Genomic DNA, 21445 nt, shown 5'->3' with positions numbered 1-21445 from the left:
TTCTGTTGGATGGGAAATAAAACTCTTGATAATCAAGGATACTCCCAAAGAATGGCTGTGGACCTGGTTTTCTGTGCTTTTGATGTTCTGGACCAAACCATAACTCAGACCTAATTTAAACCCGACAACTTTTGTGTTCATTCCAGTCCCTGATTGATGATATTTTTCTTTTTAGATATTGAGGCTAAAGTGACTGTTCAGTACTATGAGGCACGTATTTGATCTCCGTGGATGGATGGCTGATGCCAGGCTCGTGCTTATTAATGGGAGCTACTGTTCATCTCTCTACACTTCATGTCGGTCTCTCCATCCTGTTACTGCCCAAATCGGGTCACCTGCTCAGTAGTCTCCTCACTACCGTGGGGTGACTTCAGTCACATGGTGCCTGCATCCTCAGGTGAAGAAAAATGAGAGCTGCCCCCAAATAGCAACATGTCCCAAGGAAGGAACGGATATTATCCACAGCTCTGTAAAGTGGTGATGATTCTCCCCTTTTGTAGATCACACTGAGGTGTAGAGAGGCTAGTGTCTTGCCCACAGACACTTTAGTAAGAAGCAAAGCAGAGAAACAAATCCAGGGCTGATTTAGATCCCAGTCTCCCTTGGCCCGTAAGGATGTAGGAGATAAACTATAGAGACTGCTTCATGTAGGGGGGCCAGGCCAGCTGACTCTCTACCCATTACTAATGAAGGAAAATTAGTAGCTCCTTGAAGGCAGTAACTGCTGTCCTACTGGGTCAGTGTATTCCAAGAGGGTTGGTACCTTATCAGATAAGAGAGCAAACATTTGGTTAAAGTTTCTCTTTTCTTCCATAAAAGTAGTGCCCTTAAAGGAATTTATTACCAGCTTTTAAAAGTATATATATATAATATAATTTTTTTTTGTATTAATTTGGCTGGGCCGGGTCTTAGTTGTAGCATGTGAACTCTTAGTTGCAGCATGTAGGATCTAGTTCCCTGACCAGGGATTGAACCTCAGGCCCCCTGCGTTGGGAGTGCAGAGTCTTAGCCACTGGACCACAAGGGAGTTCCCCATCCATACTCAGCAGCTTTAAATGCGATAACATGAAACATTTGGTGCCATTTATTGTATAGAAGTGCTGAACAAGTACTGTGAGGCATGGTCACTGGAGAAAACTAAGGGGTATTTTAGAAGAGAAACCAGAAAGAGCTGACTCACAGAAAAAACTCCTAAAGTACCTAAGTTGATCCTTTTAACACTGTTATGGCGGTAAAAAGAATTGGATCCATGAACTCTGTCTTTCCAGACATGAGAAACAGAGTTCCTTTGAGAATGCTGACCTGAAGAGGTGGTATGTTGCAATGTCAAGTACTTACTGTTGCATCATCAAAGCCAGCAATAACATGGATATTCTGAGGGTTTCTCAACTGGCCCATCACCAACAAACCAGACCCGCCACAGACAGGGACCAGAGAGATGAACAGAGGGCAGAGATACAGCCATGAGGTCAGAAACAGCTAAGCAGCAGGCGACCAGAGCTGAGCAGGCCACACCCAAGTCACCCTCAAGGAGTTTGCGTTTACTTGTAGGTGCTTCCAGAATGAAGTGTTCAATTACAATCTGGGTCTCAAAAAACTAGGAACTTCTGCTTTCTATTCTCCAGGAAGCCAGAAAACAAGCCACTTTTTACACTGACGCTTTCTGACTCTATAAATACCTCCCTTCTTCCTATGGTCTGTCTGGGGGCTGACTCCAGCCATCAGGAGGAGATTGTGGGCTCCAGTCAGAGTGCCTGGCCTTGAATCCCAGTGCTGCTTAACAGTTAAGAGCTGTGTGTCCTTGGACAAGCTGCTTTTCTGTACCTTACTTCTCCCCCAGGGACAATAATACTATTTCATTAAGGGTGCTTGAAGATTAAATGACATTTTGTACATGAAGTGCTCAACAAGATGGATGCACAGCCCACAAGAGCACTCAGGGACTGTTAGCTATCAGGGTTCAAGGCCAGTCTGGGAAGTACTCGCGAGTGGCCCTCTGTATCACTGTGGACATCTCGCTCCACTTCTTTCTTCACACTGGTGTCCTCTCACCACACCTGATCTTCAGAGGCAGCTGGCCTGCTGCCTTGAAAATGCACGTGCTGCCACAGCGCCCGCTTCCAGCCTCAGCAGGTGAGAGGCTCTCCCCAGGTCACTGTGAGGGAGTGAAAGGCACTCAGTTGTGTCTTAACTCTTTGTGACGCCATGGACTATTCAGCCCATGGAGTTCTCCAGGCTAGAACACTGGAGTGGGTAGTCTTTCCCTTCTCCAGGGGATCTTCCTGACCCAGGGACCGAACCCAGGTCTCCCACATTGCATGTGGATTCTTCACTAGCTGGAAGCCCTGGCCATGAAAAATAAAACACTTAGAATCTTTACCCAAACTGCCATAGTCACAAAAGAACTCCACACACATTCAGCCTTACAGAGATTTTTTATTATTTAAGACCCAGTCATGCATACTAAAATTACATGTTTTCACCATTTTGACTTAGAAAATGCACTAGAAAAATAAACTTTTGGTCAAAACAAACACTGAAGTAGATGACTCCACCACCACGTGTCCCTATACTTGAAGCCAAACTGAATTTCAGTTTGAAGCGAGGAAGGCAACCAGTGGCTGAAATGATGCCCCGATCTGGTCACAATTAGTCCATCTCCAACCCCTTCAGAGTCAGTGTCAGAGGCCCTTGGCCCCAGAGAACTTTCAAGTATTGTAACAAGTTTCCACCTGATATGCCAAGAGGTCAAGGCATATCCATAGGAATCTCAGTGGATGGCAGCTACTTAACTGCCCAACTAAACATGGTGCCCAGTGAGATGAAAGGACAAGTGGCTAATTGGCAAAGAGCAGAACAGTCACTAGCAAGGCTATTCACAAATCACCCTGGGCCTTCGCATGGAGCAAGCACTATGAAGGAAGAATACCTGACTCTGACATTATATATTACTTGTATTTCAAGCCATTTCTGCGTCAGGAGAGCAGAAGGGAATTTATTCGAGATTTACAAAACTCACAGACCTCAATGGAAAGTGTGGCTTTTCAGATGTCCAGTGGGACTAGACATCTTTCCTCTTTAGTTGCCATGTTTTCTGTTTGCGATCTCCACGCCTCTCATGCCACAGGACAGCCACACATCATTAGCTTAGCGGACATTTTACTTCCTAAATGAAAGAAGTGGTTTCAAAGGAAAACCTTAAAATGAGGTATTATGATAATGCCACAACAGTACCATAGCTTTTGGCTACCCAAATGAAAAAGCGACCCCATAACTGATCTGAGAATCAGATGGCATTTAAAGTAACTGCCTACCCACGGAGATTTCTGAAAGGCTCAACATCTCACAGGAATTCAGGGAAAATATCTCTTATTACCCTGACTCTCTTTCTGGCAAAAATGTAGTATCTTGTGAACTGAAGTGTTTGTAAAGCTCTTAAGGACAGGCTCACGACATTGAGCAATGTCAGGTTCATGACATTGTACAGGAGGCAGTGATCAAGACCATCCCCAAGAAAAATAAATGCAAAAAGGCAAAACAGCTGTCTGAGGAGGCCTTACAAATAGCTGAGAAAAGAGATGCTAAAGGCAAAGGAGAAAAGCAAAGATACACCCATTTGAATGCAGAGTTCCAAACAACAGCAAGGAGAGCTAAGAAAGCCTTCCTTAGTGATCAAGGCAAAGAAATAGGGGAAAACAATAGAATGGGAAAGACTAGAGATCTCTTCAAGAAAATTAGAGATACCAAGGGAACACTTCATGCAAAGATGGGCACAATAAAGGACAGAATTGGTATGGACCTAACAGAAGCAGAAGATATTAAGAAGAGGTGGCAAGAATACACAGAACTGTACAAAAAAGATCTTCATGAGCCAGATAACCACAATGGTGTGATCACTCACCTAGAGCCAGACATCCTGGAATGTGAAGTCAAATGGGCCTTAGGAAGCATCACTATGAACAAAGCTAGTAGAGGTGATGGAATTCCAGTTGAGCTATTTCAGGTCCTGAAAGATGATGCTGTGAAAGTGCTGCACTGAATATGCCAGCAAATTTGGAAAACCCAGCAGTGGCCACAGGACTGGAAAAGGTCAGTTTTCATTCCAATCCCAAAGAAAGGCAATGCCAAAGAAGGTTTAAACTACCACACAATTGAACTCATCTCACACGTTAGCAAAGTAATGCTCAAAATTCTCCAAGCCAGGCTTCAAAGTATGTGAACCATGAACTTCCACATGTTCAAGCTGGATTTAGAAAAGGCAGAGGAACCCGAGATCAAATTGCCAACATCCGCTGGATCATCGAAAAAGCAAGAGAACGATGCCAAAGCCTTTGACTGTGTGACCCACAAGAAACTGTGGAAAATTGAAGAGATGGGAATAACAGACCACCTTACCTGCCTCCTGAGAAATCTGTATGTAGGTCAAGAAGCAACAGTTAGAACTGGACATGGAACAACAGACTAGTTCCAAATCGGGGAAGAAGTACATCAAGGCTGTATATTGTCACCCTGCTTATTTAACTTACATGCAGAGTACATCATGAGAAACGCTGGGCTGGAGGAAAAAGAAGCTGGAATCAAGACTGCCGGGAGAAATAGCAATAGCCTCAGATATGCAGATGACACCACCCTTATGGCAGAAAGCGAAAAAGAACTAAAGAGCCTCTTGATGAAAGTGAAAGAAGAAAGTGAAAAAGTTGGCTTAAAACTCAGCATTCAAAAAATTAAGATCATGGCATCTGGTCCCATCACTTCATGGCAAACAGATGGGGAAACAATGGAAACAGTGAGACTTTATCTGGGCTCCAAAATCACTGCAGATGGTGACTGCAGCCATGAAATTAAAAGACGCTTGCTCCTTGGAAGAAAAGCTATGACCAACCTAGACAGCATATTAAAAAGCAAGAGACATTACTCTGCCAACAAAGGTCCGTCTAGCCAAAGCTATAGTTTTCCATATGTATGGATGTGAGAGTTAGACTATAAAGAAAGCTGCACGCCGAAGAATTGATGCTTTTGTTTTGGTGGTGTTGGAGAAGATTCTTGAGAGTCCCTTGGACTGCAAGGAGATCAAACCAGCCAATCATAAAGGAGATCAGTCCTGAATATTCATTGGAAGGACCGATGCTGAAGTTGAAACTCCAATACTTTGGCCACCTGATGCGAAGAACTGACTCCTTGGAAAAGACCCCAATGCTGGGAAAGATTGAAGGCAGGAGGAGAAGGGGATGACAGAGGATGAGATGGTTGGATGGCATCACTGATGCAATGGACATGAGTTTGAGCAAGCTCTGGGAGTTGGTGAAGGACAGGGAAGCCTGGCGTGCTATGGTTCATGGAGTAACAAAGAGTTGGACACGACTGAGCGACTGAACTGACTGAAGGACAGGCTGCTCCTTGTGAAAGCAGGATGAAGTACTAGGGAGCTGAGGCCACCTTGGCCAACAGGAAATCGGAAACTCAAGAGGGGAAGCCAGGGTTGTTGCACTTTTGGCTACTTCTGTAGATTACTCCCAGCCTCTGGCCATGAAAGAACAGAATTCCAGGAAGAAGCACAATTTTCCAGAATTCTGTATAAAAGAGAAGGAATAACTCCCCCACCCTATTACCCAAGCTTACAGACTCATTTGGAAGCATTAGATGTCAGTTCATTCAGACCTAAACTGCCTAAAGAGTCATTCAGATGGCGGGGGTGGGGTGGGCGGGGGAGAACAAATCCTCCGATGCCAGGAACAGAGGGTTCAGGGCTCTTAAGTGTAGAGCCCCTTCATCATAGGACGATTCAGGGATGTTCAGCAACTGACCAAGGCCATGTGGCAAAGTAAAGCTGGAACTTGGGTCTCCTGGTTTACTGTTTCTTTCCCTTGCCTACAGCACATAGCCCTGAATTGCAGGAAACGTTCCTTTTCAGGTGTCTGAAATGAGTCAGAACTTTTCCCTTAAGTAAAACACTCAGTTCTCCTGGTGTTCAGTTACTTGCTCCATCACTGTCCCCCCAGTGCTGAGTGAAACTCCCAGGGTGCCCCTGTGGTCATTCCCCTGCCCTGCCAAGGCAGCTGTAAAGAGAAGCCAGGCAGAGACCCCCACGTTTTTCACCCAGGGAGGTCCTGCTTTCGCAGCCCGGACCAAACCTGAAGTGCCAAAACCACTTGCTCTCCCTGGAGCCAACATAAAACACAGCAGCTCCAGCAGCTCCAGAAGGTAGACAACCCTTGGCTTTGACTCCTTTCGGAAGCTGAACGAAACAGCTCCTTGATCTAACTGGGAAGGTCTGGGAAATGGGTAGCACCCTTCCTAGTCTTTGAGAAATTTCTGGAGATGAGCTTGGCTGTCCCCACGTTAAGACACATGGACAAAGGCAACTGGCCAGGAATGCAGTGCACAGTTTAAGCCTTGGAAATTTGGTGGGGCTGTTTGTTTTTTAATTGTGTTTTTGTTTGTTGTTTGTTTTTTAATCTTTGTCCTCTTTGGGACCTAAGAAAACCTGTGACCAGTTCTCCCAGGCAGTTGGGTTCTGAACTCATTACTACAGCCATCCCACTTGTCCCATTTAGACCTTTCCAGCAATGGTGGTCACACCATCATTGTCATGGCACTGTCTAGACGGGACTAGAGGCAGCCGGGGTGTGTATTTTGACACCTCCCACCCAGCCAGGTTCTTAGAGCATCCAAGGTTAGTTTCTATGGTGAAAACAGTTCTTCCTAGAATTGGCACGAATGAGGTAAGTCATTTCCACCAACAACTTCTCCAGACATTTTAAAAAGTGCTAGAGAGAGACAAATAGCTTATGAACAACTGATTGGCCTTTACATGCCAGAGGACTGTTCTAGTCCTAACCGAGTCATTCAGTTTGCCTGCTGCGCTCTAACAAGTGCACAGAAAGGGTAACACACACAATGCGTGGTACTTGTCACTTTTCAACACCACAGTTTGCATGGAATGAATGAAAGAATAGGTCAAAAGCCATCAGATGAACCACCTAATTTGATGCTTGGGCTAAGGCTAAGTTCTTGACAGGAAGGGTCTAAAGTGCTAAAATGCAGAACATGAGAGATAGAAACTCAGGTGGGTTGGGGTGCAGGTGTCCCAGAATAACTTGCCCTTATTTCCAGAGGCCAAATTTTAAGAATGCCAATTAATTTAACCCTTTACCATTGCCAAGTTTAAAATATAAGCCAGAGTCTCAGAGTTGGAAGGAATTCATCCAAGATCATGGGCATCGCATCTGCCTTCACAAAGGCCATCATTTTCAAGTTTAACCCTCCCTGTGAAAGGAAAATGGGTATTGCTGAGTCCACTCATTTCTTTAAAGACAGGGCCACAACAATGACGCATCCCTCTTGGGAAGGCCCATGCAAACCACAAAAATACAGAATCCAACCACTGGTTTCTAGAGAGTGCTCTTTCTAGGCAGAAAACCAATGTCTAACATTCAATAAATAACCAAATCGCAGAGCCCCGTTAGTAGACAAAAGGGCCCTCATCATCACTTCATTCAGCCTCATTTTACAGATGAGAAGGCTGGAGGCCCACAGAGGCTCGTGTGTCCTGTCCACAGAAACACATCTAAGGCTGGGGCCCAGGTCTCATAATTCTTAGGCCAGAATTCTTTTAGCTATACAGGACTGACATCCAGGCTTCTTGGTTGAGTAAACTCATGTGCGTCTAGGATCACGTATGATTCTTTTGAGAACCAGGACTAAGGCTTAATGGGTTCGGGAAAACTTTTAAAGTTCTATTGCAAGATTCAACCCATGAATCCCAAGGGTACATAAGGTCCCTGGTTCCCGAGTTTGATCAGGAGGTGCTGCTTCTGTCCTCTGGCAGGATTCAGTAAAGGTGCTTTCCAGACCCTCAGACTTTCAAGATGAGAGAGGTCTGTAGTCTCTTTCAAGACAATCTCACCATCTTACATGTGGCCCCCTGGCAGGCGTGGTCAAATCATCTCACAGGAATGCTCTGCCTGGCCAATCGGGGTTTTCTCCTGGAATGTGGGATCAAAGTGACGTTGGTCCTGATTTTTCTTGCTTTGAGCTCTAATTACCAGACACGGCTTCCACATTCATGGCTGCACACTGGGATTCCAAATATTTTGGAATTGCTGGGGGACTTTCTCCATGTCTTCCAGAGTCATTCAAGCCACCCAAACCTCACCCTGTGGCTCAGAGCTCTCCAGGCTTTTCCCCCATGCTGCAGTTCCGTTCCAAGGAGCAAGACAATCCCTGGCACCTCGAATCCTCCTTGGGCCTCTCCGAAGAAAGAAGGAAAGGTTGTAAAGATGGTGACATTCGCGGGAGACTGGCTAGTAGCAGGAGTACAGCTGCGATTTCACGGCCCGCATGGAGTCATCACAGGGCGCCTCTGAGCTCAGCCCCTCGGGTGGCAGGGCCTGGCCCAGGATGCTGTCACAGGGAGGGCCCGGCTGGCAGAACTCCCTCACGAAGTCCTCCTCCGAGGCCAGCAGCACCGCATTCCAGGCGGTGATGTCCAGCTCTCCAGCCGTGCCCCCGTATTCCCTGGGGAGGATGTTTCTTGGAAGGTTTGTATGGAGAGAGTTCAGGTCAGACCCGTGAAGGAAAAACTACAGAAAACGAAAGGAAAGCACACAAGTCCTTGGATTACTCAGTAACCTTTACTGGAAGGTGCTCAAACACACATCTGTTGAATGAATAAAGGAACGGTTGATGGCAACTCCGCTCTTCCAGTGCTGTGAAAAGCTCGAGGATCCTTCATCCTCTTTTCCTCACACCCTGTATCCTGTTAGCTGGTCCTTCAAAATACCTCCAGCCTTCTGGTACTTTCCTGCTACCCTAGTGGGACCAGTTCACCATCCCTTCTTACCTGGATTCTCAGAACATCTTCCTCTGTTCTGTGTTTACACCCTTGTCCCACCACAACCTAAGCGCTCTTCAACGTAAGTCAGATCAAGTCACTCCTCTAAAACATGCAGACTTCAGTGCACCCATCTGACGCAGACTAAACGCCAGAGTCCACACGATGGCCCACACGGTCTGGCCCGTTACACCTCTGCCTCCCATTCCTCCCAGGCCCCACTGCTGCTCCTCTAGGCCTGCTTCCCCCGCCCCCCGCCCTGCTCAGTGTCCCCCAGATCCCTGTAAGGCTCGCTCCCTCACTGCATTCACGTCTTTGCTCAACACCAACTTCTCACTGACACCACCTCTGACTATCCCATGGAATATTACCACTCCTCTCCTTCCAGAACCTGCTGTCTCCTTTCTCTGCTTTATTTTCTCCATAGCATTAGCACATTCTCATCCTAGATAACAGACATAACTCACTGTCTGTCTCTCTAGAATGTAAGCTTCTTGGGGGTGGAGATTTTGGTCTGTTTTGTTCATTGAGACCATACCTGCACAAAGCTGATCAAAAAATATTTTTGAGTGGATGGATTAACATACAATGGACCAATTGAACAGATTATTGGACACCAGTAAGGTCATTTTATAGATGTAAAAGACCTCATCCAAAGACTGCTTTGGTAAAAGCAGGTTCCAAACAGAAGCTCCAGGAAACAACATGGGTTCAAACCCAGGGTGGGAGGCCACACTGAGAGGTCCTCAATCCTAACTGTGCATCAGAATCACCTAAGGAAGTCTTAAAAGCATAGGTTCCTGGGCTCTACCCCTGAACCGATGAGTTGAAATCTTTGGGGAAAGGGCCTGGGAATCTGGATTTCAAGTTCCCTCCCTCACAAATGACATTGTACATTTCCTCTTTGAAAGCGAGGGCAAAATTGAAGAGTATGTGAGTGACCGTAACCATTTTCCTAGGCCTAAGAAAGAAGGAGAAAAATACCACCCATCACATTTCAGTCATGGTCCTTGGAAAGTTTAAAAGATCACTGGCTCTTCAGGGTCAGAGGAGGACTATCTTTTTTTTTTTGGCTGCACCTTGAGGTTTGCAGAATCTTAGCTCCCCAACCAGGGATCGAACCCAGGTCCCCTGGAGTGAAAGTTCAGAGTCCTAATTCCTGGACCACCAGAGAAGTTCCCAGACTGTCTTTTTAAAGTGTCACCTATCCTCTCTAACATAAAAATTAAACTATAAACTCACAGATCTCTTAAACCTTGATTTACCCTACAAACTTCACGCAGTAAGACAACAAGTTTAAGTAAATGGAAAGGCTTAAACAACAATTTAAGCTATAGGGACATTCCTATAGCTTGGATGGTAAAGAATCTGCCTGCAATGCAGGAGACCAGGGTTCGATCCCTGGGTGAGGAAGATCCCCTGGAGAAGGCAATGGCTACCCACTCCAGTATTCTTGCCTGGAGAATCCCATGCACAGAGGAGCCTGGCAGCTCCCACTGTAGGAGCCCCACAGTCCACAGGATCTCAAAAAGTTGGATACGACTGAGCGACAAACACACAAACAACAATTTTAAAGCACAAGGAGCTACAGTCAGAAATTTCCAGGACTCTTTTTAACAGCCTACCCAATGCCCACCCTTTGCCATGTCCTCATACATAAAATATGATGTTGGTTCACAACGCCCAGGCCAGGATATTAAAAAGCCTAAATGATCACGGAGCAGAGATGCTCCTACAAAAACAACCCTGGGTCTGCTCTCTCTACAGTCAAGTATTATTTTCCCATTAATTTCATCTTCCCCTCAGAGAAAAGACTGTTCACTTATTTTATCTGAAACCCTGTACTTTCCAACTTAGTAGTCCCAGGCAAGAATAATAAACTGGGCTTCTCCGGTGGCCTAGTGATTAAGAATCTGTCTGCTAATGAAGAGGCCATGGGTTCGATTCCTGATCCGGGAAGATCCCACGTGCCATGGAGCAACTAAGTGTGGCCCAGCTATGGAACCAGCACTCTGGAGCCCACGAGCCACAGCTGCTGAGCCCATGTGCGTGGAGCCCGTGCTCTGCAACGAGAGAAGCCACTGCAATGAGAAGACCACGCACAGCAATGAAGATCCAGTGAAACAAAACATAATAAATACGTAAATCTTAAAAAAAAAAGAATAAGCTACGTTTACAGTTGTTGCAATAAATTTAGAGATGTCACAGAAAAAGAATAAAAAAAATTAAAGTATCGTTGACAGGATCATCACTTACTCTGTTTGCTATCTTCTCCTTCAGAAATGGTTTTATGATGGCAAAAATACCTTTAAATATTCGAGGTTCATTCACTACATGGACTGCTTTGATCCGAATGGGGAAACCGTCCTGTCGGGGAAGGGAAGGGAATGTTAGAATCCCGATGTTAGAATCTGAAAACTGTGTTACCACAGCCTGCCTTCCCCATTTTTAGCCCCAACATCAGTCTGGTCTGATTCTCCCAGTCTCTTCAAAGACAGCCCAAGTCAGGGCTAGACAGGAAGATGGGTCTCAGGCAAAGAGTCTATCTAAGGACCCAGAGCTGGCTTAGGAAAGGGTTAGGCAAGCAGGTGCATAGCTGCCCTTCTTAGGGCAAAAAAGCAGTCTGAGCCTGTGTGGATGGATCTAACAAATATCAGGCCTTCTAGATCAGTGTTGCCCAAAGTGTATTTCTCAGAATGTTACTAGTGTGTGATGCAAAAAGGGTTCTCTGGTAAGCAACTGAGTTTGAGAAATAGTAGACTAAATACAGTCAAACAGGTTTCCTTAACTGCGGGACCGGTCAGGCTTTCAGTTTGCAAATGTTTATGTTGAAATTCACAAGAAAGGGGCGTACTATGCTGTATTTCCCAAACACACTTAACCCTGGAACATTTTTTGTCCCCCAGACCATCTTACAGGACTAGAAAACCACTGACTGATGCATTATCCTGACATTTGAATCTGCACAATATTTGGCAGAAGCAAAGAAGAGTGGAAGCTAAGGGAAATCCGAGTATTACCTCCACGCCAGAATTCACATTTCTGATAATGACTGGAAGTGACATTTAAATGTTTAAATAATCAGCCTGGTGCGCAAGACAGGCTCAAACACCATGGAATTTGATGGGGGAGAATCGTGGGATCACTGGTGCCCCACAGCTCACAGGAGACAGTATCCCATCGACTGGGTCTGATGAACACGGGTCCAGGCTGCCAGACTAAATCCTGAAGGTTTCCTCTTCTATCAACAAGGAAAGATAACTCTTACCTTGTCTATCTCAGAGGATTCCCTGAAGGACTGAATGGCTTACCATGACTGTAAGTGTGCTTTGCAGCAACAACGATATATTGGACAGCACAGGGAATTATAGTCATTATTTTGTAATAACTTTTAATGGAGTATAATCTAGAGAAATACTGAATCATTCTGCTGTACACCTTAAACTAACATCATACTATAAATCAACTATATACTTCAATTAAAAAAATAAGCCCTTGGCATGTGCAAACCATCTCACACACTGCAGACGCGTGAGGAACTTCATGGTTGCCAGAGACTTGTTCTGAAATGCACAACATGAGGTGTGAAGAGCATCTGACCCAAACAGCCCAGCAGGGTTCCCTGTGCCCAGATACTACAGAAAAAAAAGAGAGACTCCGTCACCTCAGCAGAAATGTCTCAGTTCCATTTGTCGAGAACTTCTCTGTCTTCGGGGCCAAAAAAACCCCCCAAACAAACAAACAAAAAAAGCATAAAGCATTTCTCTGGTTTTGGGGCTCTTGTCCTAAAGTTGACTTTGCCCAGTAACTACTGGAGACCTTAATGAGAATGAGTGGTGAACGGACTTTAACATTTCTTCCCGTGATGCTTTTGTATTGTCCTGACTGTGGGGAGGCGTGGAGATGGGGTTTGTGTATTAAGTGGAATTGGAGGTAGACAGGGCCCTGGGAAAGACAAACAGCCACAGGACAGGTACATGACAGATAGGAGCCATACCTGAAGGATGCCAATCACCTTTTTGGCTATAAAAGGGCCAAAATGAGATGCCTTTGATAAGCTCACTCCTTTGTAGTCTGCAAGAATTACAATTCCATTCACCTGGGTTTCTTCAGACTGAATGAGTTTCTCTAATGTCAGGTATATGGCTCGGATGTTTTCCGTAATTGGGTAGTTGCTCGGGATCCACCTGTCTAAGTTCGTAAAGATGGACAGTATGTTACAGAAATGAATACACACACATAATCAGATCGGCCAGGATTTATCTCCTTCCTAAACCGTTGCTTAAAAATGGAAAAGAATTCTACTGGCATGACTATTTAGATCTTTAAGTGGGAGCTGATGCTTCTTGACTCCAAACATAGCAGCACATTCTGAAATGGAAAAGCAATTGAGTGTTGAAGATGAAATCGTGAGCTCTGAAGTCAGACGCACCTGGGGGTTTGAATCTTCCTAGCCGTGTGACCTTGGGCAAGTTTTCTCCTCATTCTGGGCCTACGTCTCCTCCTAAGTAGAATGGGATGATAATGCTTGCCTTAATGGACATGCACGCCTTCTGCCATCATAAATGCCCTTATCTTCGTAAGACCACCCTCATCTTCCTTGGGGGGAACTACTTCTTCCCATGCTAGCCATACTGAGTGTGTAAAGTGACTTTACTCCTGGGTGCAGAGGTGGGCTTGGCCAGTGTGGGCACAGTATCCTGGCCACAGCAAGTAATCCAAGTGAGGTCAAGCAGAAGCACAGGGACTCAATTCTTGGCCCCAAAGGACCTGGGCCCTTCGGAAAGAGAAGATCTCTCTTCTCTCTTGTATTGGTGAGGCTGGGAGCCTGAGACCCAGGGACCCATGAGGCAAGAGCTGGTCCGAGGATGAAGCCCAGACCAAGGACAGCAGAGATGCAGATGGGTTCCCAATGGTGTAGCTTGAACAAACTCCCCTTTCCAGGCTGGTTGCTCCCTTGATGCTCCCCATAAGATTGAGGAGTCTTTCTCTCTTTGGGGAAAAGATGAGAATGACAACTTTTGAGTGTTAACTACTATTCTCAAGAAAATCCCACCAAGATATGTGTGTCTCTTTTATCTTAGAAAGATAAAACTCCACTGGATCATCCCCAGTGCGATTTGTGACATGTGCAAAATTTCTATAAAAAAAAAACCTTTGTCCAAAAATTGTGCCAGCTTGCTGTTTGTAGTGCTGCCAATTAAACCTGCTTCTACAGACTGGCTGTCATCCTTTTCAATCACGTATGTCTCAAAAGAGCTTACAAAAAGGCCAACCCAACACCTTCCAGCTTTCACATTGAAGTGAAGGGAAAGTTGTTCAGTCGTGTCCGACTCTTTGCAACCCCATGAACTATACAATCCATGGAATTCTCCAGGCCAGAATACCAGAGTGGATAGCGGTTCCCTTCTCCAGGGGACCTTCCCAACCTAGGGATCAAACACAGGTCCCCCACATTGCAGGCAGATTCTTTACCAGCTGAGCCACCAGGGGAGCTAGTTGAGAACCAAAGTCTGTCTGCCTCCTGCTAAAATGATGAGTTGGTGGGGAGGTGTTCAAATCTGCTCCAGACATATGGGGGGGAAAAATCCATCTCAGGAGCTAAGAGTTGAAACCACGCAAGCAAAGAGGCAAAACCAGTGTGGTAACATCTGACTGTTTTGTAATATTCATATGAGTTGAGTACAGAGGAGCAGCAGAAACTCCCGTCGACTGGTTTCTAGGTTTCCTGGTGCCCTGACTGCTTGACCACCTTGTTTATTGTAAAATGCGTGCATGCATGCTCTGTTGCTCAGCCGTGTCCAATTCTTTGCAACCCATGGACAGCAGCTTGCCAGGCTTCTCGGTTCATGGAATTTTCCGGAAGAGACTACTGGACTGGATTGCTGTTTCCTCCTCCAGGGGATCTTCCCAACCCCGGGGTGGAACCCGTGTCTCCTGCACTGGCAGGCAGACTCTTTACCACTGAGTCACCTGGGAAGCCCTGTTTTAATATGAACACCCCCTAATTTTGGAAAACACCTAAAGCAGCAGGTTAAAGCAGTTAACACTGTGCCTGGTACATAGAAAAGGCTGGTCTCCCAACAAGCTTTGGTAAATGACTAAAGGAAATGGTAACGTGGGGTCTCAAGGCAGAGGGAGGGTTCCACTCCCCATCAGCTGTCCCTTCAAGAAGTATCTGCACAGGAGCAGAAAGGGTGGCTAGCAGGTTCTCATGTTCCTGGCATGTTTGGGAAGAAGAACACAGCCATCTTACTTTCACATTTGCTCTCAGCTCAGCTCTGATGGAAAATATTGAGGCAGGGGAAGAGCAGAGAACTCTCCTGAGTGTAATATGTATTCAGGGTCAGGGAAGGAGAAGATGACAGAGGATCAGAATGCTCGAGTTCCAGGACCCCTTGGTCTCTCTGTTACCCAAAAAGTCTTCTCTGGCGTTTCTGATACTTTGGTGGGGGAGGAAACAGGGAGAAAACTACCCCCACTGCAAACTACTGCACCAAGGAAATGTCAGGCGTTTCAGTTACCATCATGCACTGCTGAGATGGAAAAGTGCATCTGAAGTGAAGCTTTTCACTGACTTCACAAAGCAGAGGGGTGGGGGGAGAAGTCAGAGGAGGCAGGCCGACACTGATACCTGTACCTCACCTGCCCACTAAGGAGTGACAGGGTGGGAGTGGGGGTGTCCTGAAAGCCCTGCTCAGACCTGATGACCAGGGTTGCTTTCTAAGCTCACCAGATTCCCAACCCTAGAAATCTGGAATCTTCACTGAAGGAACTTAGTTGGGTGGCCAGGTAAACCTGGGAGCTGAGGGGTGTACAGAGGGATCAAAAGCCAGTACTCGGACAGAAGTGTGTAGGAGACGTGCAAAGGGCAGCAGAAAACGTGGCCCAGGGGGACACACAGACTGACAGACCGTCAGAAGCAGAGACAGGAGAACGGTGGTCTCGGCTCCTGTCCTCTGAGGAAGGATTCTGGGTCTAGCTCCCGACTGGCGAGCACCGTGCTCCCTCAGCTCTCTGGTGCTGTGCTCCCGGCTGCTTAGACTACATCCTCCCTTTGTCTTAAGTCAGTAGAGCAGGGTTCTGTTCTCCTGTGGTCAAAAGAGCCTTGACTAAGGCCAGGAGGGGCCAAAAGGGAATAAGACGCACACACACACGCACGAGCCTTGACTAAGGCTAGGAGGGAACCAAAGGGAATAAGACGCACACACACGCGCACACAGAGCGCCCTGGCAGACACATCCCAAACTGTACCCACGCCCATCCCTCCCCCGCGCCCCCAGCGAGCACCGTACCTGGGCGGAGGCAGAGGACGTGGCAGCCCCTGGGGTCGGTGTGCGGCAGCACGGTGAGGAAGCCGGAGGCCAGCACCTCCTTCAAGGCGGAAGGCCGCAGGTTGTTGAAGACTTCGGGCCAGCTTCTCCGGCAGCTGTGGTAGTTGACGAGCAGCTGGAGGGCCCGGTCATAGTCAAACTTGCGGGCGCGGAGGAAGCGCAGCAGGAAGGCGTCCTCCAGCGAGGTGCTCAGGTTGGGGCACTCCTTGCGCACCATGTCCCGCAGAGCCTGCACGTCGCGGAGCCTCCATTCTGGCTTCTCCTGCAGCTCCTCCCTGGCTTTGGCCACCAGGTCCTCGGTCAGCGAGCACACGTAGCCGGCGGGGGCGGAAGGCGGCGGCAGCTCATTTTCCGAAAGCGAGGCCGCGGAAGGGCTGGTTCTCAGCGAGTCACTTTCTTCTGACATTAGCTCCCAGGATCCCTGCGAATCAGAAGCCCTGCCTGATGCCGAGAAAGCCCGGCACTGGCATCGGTCTCTCCAAACCCCTGAGCAGCGTGAGGGAGGGGGGCAGAGATGCTGTCGTCAAGCCGAAGTCCTCAGAACAGTGGTTCTCTCCTGGAGGAGTATCTGAACCACAGTCCGGTCCAGTCTAGCCCAGCCCCGGGGCAGCTCCAGCAGGATACACACATCCCTCGTCACACACACACACACACACACCTTGCTCCAGCACCCCTCATCACACACACACACACACACACACACACACCTTGCTCCAGCACCCCTCACACACACACACACACACACACCTTGCTCCAGCACCCCTCATCACACACACACACCTTGCTCCAGCACCCCTCATCACACACACACACACCTTGCTCCAGCACCCCTCATCACACACACACACACCTTGCTCCAGCAGGATACACACCCCTTGCTCACAGAGGTATGATCATCACACAGACACAACCCCCCCATGCTCACAGAGGTATGAACAGGTGCTTGACCTTACTGGTAATTAAAGAAATGGAAACTAAAACACCTTTGAATCTCAGATTAGCAAAAATACAAAACAGGGATTCTGATGGGCTTGTTGTTGTTGGGAGAATGAATTGACATAGCCTCTTTAGGGCAGTGTGTCAATAGTTATCAAGATTCCAAACCACATACCCTTACAGATGTCATATGGTATCATTTACATGTGGAATCTAAAAAAAAAAGGGACACAAATGAACTTATTTACAAAACAGACTCACAGAGGTAGAAAACCAACTTATAGTTACCAAAGGGGGAAAGACAGGAGGGATAAATTAGGAATTTGTGATTAAGAGATACACACTACTATATGTAAGACAGATAATCAATAAGGTCTACAAGGACTATATTCAGTATCCTATAATACCCTGTACTGGAAAAGGATCCGAATACATATGTATAACTGTATCACTCTGCTATATAGCTGAAACATTATAAACTGGCTATACTTCAAATAAAAAAATATGCTTTGGCCCAACCATCTATTTCTATGTATTTATATGTGTTTGTAAAATATGGATGATCATTGCAAGTATTAACTGTAATGGCAAAAGACTGAAAATACTTTACCTCCATCTCCTTGTTGGAGACTAGTTAAATAATATTACCACATGCCCGGACATGTTAAGGAAAAAGAAAGCAGGTTGCAGGAAAGTATGAAAGAAAGACTTGTATTTATATTTTAAAAATATATACTTGTGAATGCACCTAAAATTTTTAGAAGTACAAGAAAACTGTTAACCATGGTTCCCTTTAAGCAACAGAACCAGACACTGAACATTTAAGAGAAAAGGAGACTCTTCACTGTCCTTTAAAATTTTTTTACCATACCCACACATGATTTGGCATGGCGGCTGTAAAACTGATCAGATCTCCTGCAGGGGTGGAACCTAACTGATGGGTGTTCCCAGCTCTGTCCCTCTGGATCCACCACCCAGTGGATGTACACTTCCCAGACTGTCTCCAGCCAATGAATTAGTGAAACGTAGGACTCCTCAAACAGGCAACTTTAACCTTGAGGATTCCCTATCAGCCTGGCCGAGTCTTTACTGCAGTCCAAGACTCCTTGCCCAAACCTCCTGCACAGGGACCAGGCTCACATAGCTGTCTGAAGCTCTCCCTGATTTCTCCAGTTTCCCCTCCCTTTTATGTGTTGCCACCATTAAATTTCTTCCATCTGTAATCTCACCCTAGTGTCTGTTTCTTAGAAGAGCTGAACTAACACACTTATTAAATGAAAAACCAAAACAAAAAAACCCAACATAGCTGCCTTAGATATTCCAGGAATGAGGTCCCAGCAAGGTTGCCCAGTTCTGAAAGCCCAAGCTCTTCTGTCCATGGGCTGTCACTCTTCCCCCACTCTGAGCTCAACAAGGCAGGCAGGGGTCATCTCGGGGCCTCTGTGCATAGCCAGTCTTCCCCACAGGCCACAGCAGCCACAGTGGCCAGGCCACCTCCTCCACATCTTAGGTCTGCCCACTCTGTCGCTCGTGTGCTAACCTCCAGCCCTACCCAGCTTCTTTCACTTTCTCCCAAAGGTGGTTTTCTTGTCTTTGCACATCCTGTTTTCTCTGACTAGCAGGCTCTTCCTTCAGTGCCTCTAGCCAATACCAATTCACCCCATTAGATGTCACTTCATGCTTTCAACAGATACCAAGCACTTAATAGGTACCAGGCCCTTGACCAGGCACTGGGGGATACAGCAGTGAGCAAAGAAAAAATCCTGCCTTCACTGAGCTTACATTTTCATTAGGGAGACAGAATATAAGCTAGATAAACTGTATAGTCTACTAGAAGATGATAAGGGCTATGGAGAGAAATAAAGCAGGCAAGGGAGCTGCAGGCAAGGGGGTTGCAGGCAAGGGGGCTGGATATACCTGGAGACAGGAGGTGCAGTTTTAAGTAGGGTGATCAGGGAAGTCCTCACCCTGATCAAGTAACATATGTGCAAAGATGAAGGAGGTCAGGGAGCAAGCCACGTAGGTCTGTTGGGGGAGGAAAGTGCAAAGCCTGAGGCAGGACCATGCCTGGCTTTATCAAGGAATAGGGAGGAGACAAGTATGGCAAGAGCCAAATGCACAAGGCGGAGAGTATTAGCAGATGGATTTAGAGAGGAACTGGGGTCCCAACTGGTACTGGGCTTTGTAGGCCAGTAAGAGCTTAGTTACTCTGACTTTGGAGGGTTTTGAGTAGAGTGACATGATCGGATTTAGATTTTAAAAGGATCACTGGGTTGTCTTGAGAATGTAAGAGGATGGCTGTAAGACGATGAGGACAGCAGCAAAGAGACCATTTAGAGGCCACTGAAAGCCAGGTCAGGGATGACCGGCTTTGAAGCAGGGAAGACGTCTCTCTCTGACTCCGGTCAGTTTAGGAGCAGCCCGCGCCCCCTGCAGGAACTCTATGGCACAGCACTTCTCTCACTGTGGCAATCGTAGGCAATTTGTGTGCAATATCCACAACTGTCTTGTTTATCACCATCAACACAGCACTTAACGGGGTGTCAGACACATAGCCTGCGCTGCATAAATATTTTTTGAGTGAGTTTAACCTGCTTGGCAGAGGTATGCTGGGTGAGGAAGAGATCAACAATCATGGTTCACAGGCCCCACCCTGGGCTCTGTTTTCTTGGGAGTCGCCAACAGATGCCCGTAATTCCAATCCATTACTTAGCCAGAAAACTGACTGTAATGTCCATGCACTACAGACCTAGACTCCAAGTCCCACTCCCACCTTTCCTCCTCTCAAAGCACATTAAATGTCAGTCAAAACAAATGATCAAACTGATGAACAGCTCACGCATTTCTGATACCTCTGTCTGGGAGTTTCCTCATTTGTTTCCAACCAGGCCTAGCTTTAAAGTCACCTCCTCTATGAAGCCTTCCTTCACTTCTCCAGGGTAACTCCAGTGTCCCACAGCACTCGGTTCCTATTTCTCTTTTAGAAACTGCAGTCCAGTGTCATGTGTGTTTATCCGAAACTCTTCTGAGTCAGTTTTACCCATCTATTCATTTATCAAATAATTACTGATCACCTGTGGCAGGCACTATGCTTAGAAGTGCTGGGCACACAGCAATGTTCAATATAATTGCTTGCTTTATGAAATTTAACTCAGTGGAATGATGACAAGAGATAACATGTTCATGCATGCTTTACCATGTATGGAGCACTATGATAAGCACTTTACATCCATCTCTCGTTTAATCTTCACAATATTTTGGTGAGAACACTAATACTGTTACTATTTCACCAAGGGGGAATCTGCACACTAGAATGTGAATTTCATGGGAGCAGACAAATTGCCTCTCACATTCATTGCTCTCCCCAGTGCTTGGACCATGACGGTGCTCTGTAAATAACAGTGGATGAGAGAGGTTAAGGGCCCAAGGGTACCCATCGAGTGAGGCAGAGCAAAGACGTGTCCAGCCCCACACTGGGCTCCACGCTGCACCTAGAGCTTCCAGTTTAATCTCCAGCGCCCTGGCGGTATCGAATACAGCGCACGACTCGGTCAGTCTGGTGAAGGAATCGATGGGTGGGCATATAGATGGGTGCAAACACCATTTGTTAAGGGGAAGCCGAGAACCTTCCTCACTTGGAGCCTAACATTTTTCGAGCATCACCTTCCTCCCCACCCTCCCCCAAGGAGAGGTCAGGAATCCACCCTTCCTGGAGCCCCAAGAGCCCCCATGCCCCGTCGACAACCCTCCGAGGCCCCCCACTTCCGGTTGTCACCCCTTCCCCAGGGGTCCCCGTTTCCTGGGGTCTCTCCCTACGCGGGTACCCCACTTCCGGTCATCCCTCCCTCTCGGGGGTCCCTTTCCCCGGTCCCTCGGGCATACGGGCTCATGGGCACTCACCGGCCCGGCTACGGGGCGGAGCGCGGGTCAATCGGCGGCGGGAGCCTCGTCCGGCAGCGCGCACAGAACCGACCCGCACTCCCTGCCCAGCCGGCCCGGCCGCTCGCGCCGGAAGTGACGTACACAGAGCGTGGGAAGGCGGGGCCCCGCCCCCGTGAGTGCGCATGTGCGACCGTTCCTTGACAGACAAGCATTGAGTCCCCACCCGGTGGCCGAAACCGCGCCGTGGGTTCCTGAACCTGGGGAGAGGGTGGCTTCGAGGCACAGGTTTTGGTGGCATAGCTGGGGAAGCTGAGGACTCGAGAAGGAAGGAAAGGAGCTGCCGTTTGCCAAGAATATATTAACTGTGTTATCTGGTGTATTACATCCGTCACCTCATTAGGTTCTGAAACGGAATCCTGCTGTTTTATGAAAGGGAAACGGAGTCAACCAATGAAGTATA

The 21445-nt window shown here is 47.2% G+C and overlaps 1 protein-coding gene across 1 annotated transcript; it reads right to left on the bottom strand.

Annotated features, from left to right (window-relative positions):
- Window positions 1-8081: 8081 nt before the first annotated feature.
- Window positions 8082-21071, bottom strand: TTPAL (alpha tocopherol transfer protein like). Its single transcript, XM_068987696.1, has 5 exons — window positions 21004-21071; window positions 16129-16588; window positions 12831-13024; window positions 11090-11200; window positions 8082-8582 (listed from the first exon to the last, which is right to left on the bottom strand). Exons 2-5 carry the CDS (start codon window positions 16571-16573, stop codon window positions 8304-8306), a joined length of 1029 nt encoding a protein of 342 aa, XP_068843797.1. The 5' UTR covers window positions 16574-16588; window positions 21004-21071; the 3' UTR covers window positions 8082-8303.
- Between the last annotated feature and the right edge of the window lie 374 nt (window positions 21072-21445).

Source organism: Capricornis sumatraensis, chromosome 15 (assembly GCF_032405125.1).
Source record: "Capricornis sumatraensis isolate serow.1 chromosome 15, serow.2, whole genome shotgun sequence".
NCBI classification, from domain to species: Eukaryota; Metazoa; Chordata; class Mammalia; order Artiodactyla; family Bovidae; genus Capricornis; species Capricornis sumatraensis.
The sequence above is the reverse complement of the archived record's forward strand: the minus strand, read 5'-3'. Positions and strand labels throughout refer to the sequence as shown.

What these genes read in the sequence shown, in the direction of transcription:
- TTPAL (XM_068987696.1), bottom strand. Translation starts at nt 16,573, where the DNA reads ATGTCAGAAGAAAGTGACTCGCTGAGAACCAGCCCTTCCGCGGCCTCG. An exon ending in CGTCCTCTGCCTCCGCCCAG is followed by an intron (nt 13,025 to 16,128) that starts GTACGGTGCTCG and finishes TTACGAACTTAG; the next exon opens with ACAGGTGGATCCCGAGCAAC. An exon ending in AGGAGAAGATAGCAAACAGA is followed by an intron (nt 8,583 to 11,089) that starts GTAAGTGATGAT and finishes CGTTTTCTGTAG; the next exon opens with TTTTTCCTTCACGGGTCTGA.